This window comes from Pezoporus wallicus, unplaced genomic scaffold (assembly GCF_028554395.1).
Source record: "Pezoporus wallicus isolate ANWC-B61680 ecotype Strahan unplaced genomic scaffold, APGP_CSIRO_Pwel_v1 contig_13350, whole genome shotgun sequence".
In the NCBI taxonomy this organism is placed as follows: domain Eukaryota; kingdom Metazoa; phylum Chordata; class Aves; order Psittaciformes; family Psittacidae; genus Pezoporus; species Pezoporus wallicus.
The window spans coordinates 67,329-75,750 of NW_026637943.1; the positions used below are offsets into that span (position 1 = coordinate 67,329).

General features: G+C 36.6%; 1 protein-coding gene across 7 annotated transcripts in view; it reads left to right on the forward strand.

The window, feature by feature from the left end:
* Positions 1–5,844, forward strand: part of NIN (ninein) — a 62,924-nt gene extending 57,080 nt beyond the window's left edge. For 5 of the 7 annotated variants that reach the window (XM_057408444.1, XM_057408445.1, XM_057408446.1 and 2 more), the window contains 2 exons: positions 5,041–5,154; positions 5,407–5,844. In XM_057408444.1, coding sequence (XP_057264427.1) covers positions 5,041–5,154; positions 5,407–5,616 — 324 coding nt within the window. In that variant the 3' untranslated portion in view covers positions 5,617–5,844. Of the gene's footprint in view, positions 1–1,676; positions 1,724–2,754; positions 3,221–5,040; positions 5,155–5,406 lie in introns of those variants that run through there. The other 2 variants (XM_057408447.1, XM_057408448.1) reach the window with 2 other exon arrangements.
* The last annotated feature ends 2,578 nt before the right edge of the window (positions 5,845–8,422 follow it).

Consider the following 8,422-nt stretch of genomic DNA (forward strand, 5'->3'; position numbering starts at 1 on the left):
AGTTTGGGCTGTTGCTGTCACATGGAATTCTGTCAGCTGTAGTAAAGCAGAATTCAAACAAATTAATCCTTTTTATAAGGTCATTTTATCCTCACTATTTGGCCATGGGAAAAGATGTTGTTTGGAGAGCACTGCTTTTTCCTCAGAAATGCCAGTGTTGAAGTTTCTGTATGACAGTAACAATCTAATTCCAAGGGAGATTATATCCACTGCACATATTGAACAGAGTCACTTTTAGTAGTGTTTGTGGGGTTTAGCATGTAAAACTGAATTACAGGCAATTTTTATGTGGGAGAGGCAAATTGTCCTACTTATTAAGTTTGGGGACTAGGCTTACCAAATCACAGCATCACAGAATGGTTTGGGTTGGAAAGGACCTTGAAGACCATCCAGTTCCAACTGCCTGCGACGGGCAGGGACACCTTCCACTAGACCAGGTTGCTCCAAGCCCTGTCCAACCTGGCCTTGAACAGTGCCCAGAATGGAGCAGCCACAGCTTCCCTGGGCAACCTGTGCCAGTGCCTCATCACCCTCACGGTGAAGAACTTCTTCCTCGTATCTAATCTAAATCTCCCTCTGTCAGTTTAAAACCATTCCCCCTTGTCTAAATATCTGTTTGGCTCAGGCCATAGGTCTTACATAGTATTACAACTTATGAGAAAAGATAAAGCTCTAAATAACTTAGATAAAATACTAACACTTTTATTTATCTCTTAACAGGAAAAAAATACCAAACAACAAATGAACTTTACATTCTAAACTCAGATACCAGTTATACTTTTTAAAAAAATAAGACCAAGTCTTTGAAGCCTAAAAATATCTGAATGTGTTTATAGGATAATCTGGAAAAAAGGTATTATGGAGAGAGCATATATATATAGTAACAGTTTCTGAAGTTTCCAAAAACTGAAGTAAGAATTCTTTTTTTAAGAAAGGCATAAAATCAAAGTTTCCCCAGAAAAAGAACTTAACAGCAACTAATATAGGATAAGTAAATCAATTGTAAGGTTCTCTGCCTTTCATCTGAGTCCTAATAGAAGTGCATTACCACAGATTAATGTGCTTGGTGCCAGACAGTGGCAAGTGAAGCCTGCCATTCAGTTTTGAAATCAATAAAAGCCATATTACAGCAGCAGCATCTGTAAATGAATGTGCTGTGTATTGCATTAAGAGGGATGACTTTATCATTTTGCCTTTGAATGCCTGAGAAACAATTTGCAAACTGGTCACATCCTGGAACTTGCAGTTCTACAGATAAATCACTTATACAGTTCCTGTAACAGCTTTTATTCTGGGAAGCTTCTTGAATTTAAAAATAGTTTCAGAGAGGCTTTGCAAATATTTGGTGCCAATGCACTAATGCAGTTAATCAATTTAATTTTTTCCTATCATGTTGTTTTTTTGTGTGCATATATTGAATCAATATTCCAGTTTATAACATCTCCTTCACCTTTTTTTTCATGGGCTTTACTAGATAACTTTCTAAAACCATTATTAAATACATGCATTCTACAACTATAAACAAGGCCAAATTTGTTTTAGTTTAGTCAAAGCGTCAACTTTGACATTTCTGTAAGCACATTCACTTTAATTCTCACTGTTAATTTTTCTGCATTGTCCTGATGTTCAAGGTTAGCATTTAGTTGAGCTTATGTCCATTTTAATGTCCCCTTTAGCATCTTGAAAAATTGCATCCTAATCTCTGTTCATCACCTTTTCACCAGTGAGTACAACATCAGGTTATGTCCATTCTGTCTGTGTAAATTTAGTCACCTAGTTTTGGTACTACTGCTTTGCACTCTGCAGCTTTCTTAGATCCTGAGTAATAAGGTATTCAGAGTCATCCCCTTCCACTTTGGAATTCTTGTGTTTATCATGCTTTGCAATTTCCATTGTTTTTTTGATCATGGCTATGGTGATCTGTGTTTTTATTCATTTTGCAGTCAGTCTTGAGCTATTGTCCTCCAAAGGCTACTGTCATAAATTCAAATTTCACTAATTTAAAACTCCTGAGCCCCTTCTGCTGTGTATACCTGTGTGAACTCTTCTGAATTCCCAATGGCTGTTTCTGCTCTGTCTAGTGCTGTGATTCTTACATACTGAACAGTAACAACACACTTGCTCTCATATTCCTTGCTCAACAACTAGATTTGGAAGCCTGTTAATGACCCAATCTTTCCTTAAGTCCTCTTAGAACACCTGCTAACCCATATTTTTGTCAAAGTACTTAGAGTTGCTCAAATTCCCCTTTCTTCATCTCTATTTCAAAATTCAAATCACCTCTGACCAACTGCTTGTTCTCCTGCCTTAGGAAAAGGCTACTAGGTTTAAATGCAAATAAGCTTTCAAAGGTGGTCAGCTGGACTGTACTTTTCAGAAATGTTATTTGGCAATCTGAGGTTTTATATATACATATATTGAGAGAGGCAGATAATTTCCTCTAAGAAACAACTACTAATTGCTGTTAATCAATGCCACTGATGGTTTTAAATCCCTCAAAAACATGGATGAGCTATCTGAAGAGCCCTTACATTTAGAAAATGCATCCTGAATATCTCCTTAATTGCATATGTGTAGTGCTAATACTAATAGAGAAATCTAATATGTAATACTCTGCATATTTTCTTGTGTGTGTGTTTTTTGTCTTGTGTTGCTTGCTTTGCTTGTATTGGTGGTTTGCTTTAAGTATACATAAGTATTTAAAAGAAAATCTGGATATCAGGGTGAAGTATCCCACTTGCCTTCTTTCTCTAGGCCTTGCTACCGGAGCAGCGAGCAGTGCATGCAGATTCCTACCGGAGGATTGGGCACCTCTGACAGCTTGGCTGCTTATGATTTCATTCCTTACCATGATAAACACACACAAACACACGAACTGGCATAAGCTGAGAAACTTGAGGATCCAATTATTTTGTACTTTTTCTTTAAAAAAAAAAAAAAGTCTCCACAGTGTTATTTATTTCTCTAGAAGCTATTTTGTGCAAGTTTACAAGCTGTCTTTTTTAATTTGTTGCAAAGACTTTTTATTTATGTTATTTAAAATATGGGGTTGCTCAGTGTGGAAAGAGACTATTTTTTCTCAAATGGAACTAATTTTATATGAGATTTGAAGAAAACCTGAGGTGTTTATACTCCACTTTTGTATAAGATGTATAAAGTTTTTAACAGGGAAAGATGACATTTTTGATGTAAATGAAAAATAAAAATTTTTTAAACATAATGTCTCTTGTCTTAATAGTATCAATAGTTTCAGCTTTGTGAACAAGATTTAACAAATTTTAGACAAGGTATTTGTCTTTGATACTGAGGATTGTCGTATCAGGATTTCTGGAAAAGATTTCTAATAGGAATGTACTTAAGTACAGATACTCAGCTTCTCTTTAGCAGATGTACCTGCACATTTAAGGAAAGAATTTGCATAGTATGTGGGCATATTCTATTTATTGTAGCCATAAAGTAAACAGGCAGTGCCAGAAAAGGGAAAATTAACACACCAGTTTCTTGGACAGCATTCTTTATTCTTTGTCTCAAATTACCAAATTAAACTAGATTTTTAATTCTTTAATAGGTTAGCAAAACACCTCCTTAAGGCCTACGATTTTTTTCTAGATGGGAGCCATGAACCATTTCAGCTCTGTTTTCAAAGATCTTTTTGCTTCTAACTTTCTAATGGCCTTAGAGCTAACACTGCAGCTGGCCTCTCTCGTTAAATGTGAACTAATATGAAGTTAGAATGTTCTCAAATCAACTTTAAGGCAAAAAAAAACCCCAGGTATCATGGGTGTTGAGACCACTATAAATTCTTAGTTTCCACTTAACTACTCACTCAAGGCTCTTGCAATCTGTATGAATTTGTAATAGTCAGCTATGTTTTTGAATTCCAATCAAACTATGAACGATGGCTCAAGATAACTTGGCTACTAAATCCCCTCAATTTCTGCTTAGTAATGCTTTTTTAATCCAGGAAAATATCCAGTCCAGCCACAGTGTAAACCTGCTTTCTGTAGACTTTTTTCCAATTTTTCACAAGATAGTCATATAGCCCCTTATATAGATTTAAGGAATTTCTGGTGTTTATAACAAATAAAATGTTGAGTGGACTTCAATCAGTCCCCTAAGAGGATCTTTCTACAGTGGTTTAGATGAGCAACTACCTACCTGAAACAATCTTCCCGCAGTTTTTCATTTATCTTCCCAGACGTGTGAAGGTGCTTTGGTTTTGATGGTATGTCCTTTGGGGAAGGTTAGTGCTCTCTCAAAGTTAATCTTCTCAGGTGACTTCCTAGAGTTAGAGTAACATGGTAGCTTTAAAATAAAGACTCCCTTTCCTGGCTGTCAGTGTCTAAAATTCTCAGATACAACCAACCTTTCTTGTAGTTCCTGGTGTTTCTGTTATTTGAGAAAAATTTCATTCAAATGTTGGTGCAATGGGCACTCCAGTAAGTTGCTAGACTGTTACCTCACAGAAGAAAAAGAGGAAAACCTTTATAGAGTTCCTATTTGGTAAACATTGGTTATGAACAGCTAATCTTGTGAGGAAAAAAAAAAAAAGAATCGAGTTTGCGTAATAGCATCCTACTTTTTTAGGATATTACTTCATTTCAAAGGGGCTTTGGTGTGGGAGAGTTGTACTGTCAGACTTGCCCTTATGACTTCACCTTAATTTTTTCTGAAATCATTAAGATTTTGATTGGCATTTTGTTTCCCCCATTCAAAAGAAATATGGCAGCACCCAAGAACACAAAAAGGAGACTTCCAGATCTATCACAGTAATGACAGAACTTAAATTTTATATGAGTTTCTCTTAGATCTGGTAATCTCGAGTGTAACTTAGAAAATCAGTTTAATGCTGCAAGTGTTCTTTAAGTGTTGCCATAATATTTTGCTTCCACGAATAGTTTATTCATTTAGTCTACTCTATAAAATAGACTCAAATGGGGAGTGCCAGCTATTTTCTTAAGCATAAACTGGGGGAAAAAAAGAAAAATGAATGTGAACTCAGTTTGGTTAACTGATTCTCATGTAAATATTGCTTTACAGGGGGGTCATGAGCAGCTTCTAAAAATGATGGAAGAACGCATGATTGATGTTGAACAGAAATTAAGGCTTGTGAAGAGGCTTCTCCAAGATAAAGTAAATCAGCTGAAAGAACAAGTAGGTGTTCTTACTCTCTTCCTCAGTTTGTCCCCATTACTTCTGTAAATAACAAGCTGCAAAGTCATTCTTGCTTAGAATAAAGTTAAAGGTGCTTTCCTTTTTATTTAAGGCTTCTGAGCTAAACTACAGCCTATTTGTCTATTCCTAAAACTCCAAATTGGGCTTACTTCTTCAGCACTGTTCTTGCTTTTAATTTATATTTATTTTCCTTTTAATTTGCTGAGTAATTCTGTTCTGTTCACAATTCAGCTTTCCAAGAACACTAAGGCAGATGCAATGGTCAAGGATCTCTATGTTGAGAATGCACAACTGCTGAAGGCTTTGGAGATGACAGAGCAGCGGCAGAGAACTGCTGAAAAGAAAAACTATTTACTGGAAGAAAAAATTGCCAACCTCAATAGGATAGTAAAGAACTTGGCATCCCCATCATTTCATTCAGCATCCGAGATAAGGTCATAGCAAAGACATACAGTATGCCACGGTCCCGTGCACTTTACTAAAATTATTTTTTAGCTTTTTACTGTGTTGCCTTTTTGTATTGGTGACTTTTAGTTAACGGGTACCTCCAAGGAGAGGACAGAGCTAAATCCCAAACCAGACACTGCCAAAACAGAATTTTTGTTTATTCCCAAACTGTTTTTCTGCTAAGTTTTGTCTAAAAGTAATCTTTGCTATGTAAAAGAACAAGACATGGTTTCTTAGGTTAACTTATTTTGATACTTTGTTTTTAATTTAAAATATAAATTCTGAATTTACTGTATTGAATCAATTACTCATATCTAGATTGAAGCCAAGGTCTAATGCAAACATGCATTACTGAATTCAAACCTTTAAAATACTTTTGGCTTTCTAGAATACTTCATGCTCCAAAGCCAGTAATATTGATAGGTGAGCCTTCAACACTGTCAGTATAACTGGTATTGAAAGCAAGACTTTCTTGATATGGTCTGCGTCTTGTAAATTGATTCTGGTTTTTGTAAAGCAATATGCTCCACTTGATGTGTTGGGCTTCTGGGTTATTCCTCATGGCCATTTCTCTGCAGAGCTCAGAGAAAAAGAAAGTTTTATTTAAAATATGTAAATAGCCTACTGCCTCCAAGTAAGTGTAACTGCTTCATCTGAAGAATTTTCCCAGCTGGCAACTAAAGACTGCTACTCTTTTTTTTTCTTTTTTTTTTTTTAAGCTGTGCTGCCAGACAATGTAAAAATTGTAGAGGCCTTATTTTTTTTTTTTGCATATGGAGATAAGTTACTAAAGAAGGGAAGAGTCATTAAGCTGAAGATGGGAGTTTTGCTTATATAATTTATAAATTCAGTAAAGCAGCAGGACAAGTTTGTTAAAGAACTGGAAGAAGAATGAAGAGGGGGATTTGAATAATTTCATCAGTGAAATCCCATCATTAGGCCTCACAGATGTGGGCCTTTGCCATTAATGCAGTGTTTGTTTCAATCTGAGTGGTAATTTGGAAAAGCCTGTCTTTTGCATTAGGCCCTAGTATAGAATCTAAGTTTGTAATTAATTGTGAGGAAACATATTCAATGTGACTATGAAGAACTCAGGGAATAACAGCCTAAATTAGTTTCCTTCAATGTTATAAATGTGGATATTAATGTCAGTGGATGAAGATAAATATGCATTGGGGAAGGCAGGACAAAACAAATTGCACTTGGATGAGTATTACCTTAGTACTCCTAGACAAATATGCAGAAGTTCTGTGGCCATGAAGGTAGCAGAACATCAAGGTCCTGTTTGATCAGCCCATGAGGCTGGGGAGATGCAAGTTTTCTGGGAACACCTTCAAGACTGAGAGGCGTCTGAATTGGAAGCAGCTGAATAAGAACTTACATGCTCAAATGCTTGTATGTAACCTATTACTGCAAATAGTCTAAATGCCCTGCAACTGCCTTGTCTCCATCAGACCAGTAAGACATCTAAACAATGTAAGTAAAACTAGTGAAAGGGGCCACACCGGCAATGCTTCAAACGGGACCTCTTCATATACACGTGAATTGAGAATACAGAGGAGGAGAGTAGATAGTTTGTCTCTGAGACCACTAGTGAGGTGATGGTTCCGGCTGCACTTGTAATGAGCCAAAAGTCCCCTAGAAACGGGGATAATTCTGCCTTACAAGGTCAGTACTGATCAGCATGTGGCTGTAGGGGATGCTCCCTATGTCCAAGTGATTATTTACCGATTTTGGAGGGTTGAGGGACTGAGCTAGACACACAGGGTGATGACCTCCTCCTCCCTTCCTTTCTGCAGGGAATATAGTGGAAGTGGAAATACGATCATGTAAGAAGAACACATCGGAGTATCAAAGTCTCTATAAATTACTTCACTGCTATGCTATTCTAAATGCTTTTAGTGTGCATTTTTCCAAGTAATCTCAAATTCGGGGATTTGTATATCCTGCTTCTCAGAGGCTGCAAAAAGTTTTTTGCTGTGTGTCAGCAATATGGTAACTGAGCAAAATTTCAAAATACTTCCAGGAAACAATCTTAAGCAGGTTCAGATGATCAGCACTGTATTTTGGAAAATATTATTAGCTAGCACATTTTAACACTACTTCATATCTTGACCTAGGTAACCTTCTAACACTCAGTCTGTGACTGGTGTCTGAATGCCAGTGAGAAGGAACGGGTACTTCACTTAAGCTATTGTGCAATTAGTTTCACATTACTCAGTTTTAAAGGCTAGACTACTTAACTAATTCTTTTAACCTCCTGGTAGTTACCAGGCTTTTCTAAACCAAACATACAGACACTTTTAGAGCACAGTAGCAAAAAGGCAGCTGGGATGCTGGAATAGAGAGGGGAAAAATGGAGTAAAGGGAATTTTGACTCCTCCCTTTCTCACCTAACTTGCTCTACTTTTCTTTCACTTAGCTTCTAAAAACTAATCTAATCACAGGAGAGAGGAGGAGGTTTGGTAAATATTTCTTAAGCGAAACATCAGTTTCACTGGAACACTTGTGTGAATTAATCCTCAGAAGTGCCTTTTGTAATTACATATTCTAGAGCCTTTCTGTACTGTACTGGTTTTGTGGCTACAGGAAAATTCAGGATAATCCCTTCCCAAAAGGAGGGAACACAGAGAAAAGTAGTGCTGCTTGCAAACAAGTGTCACGTTGCTTCTTGGTCCATTGTGTCAGCTCAGAAGATAAGCAGCTAGTTTATTAAGCCCACACTACTGAAAACAAGCATAGAAACACATAATTTATTAAGTATAAATGGTCTTTTGTGCATGAATGTGTATCCTATGCA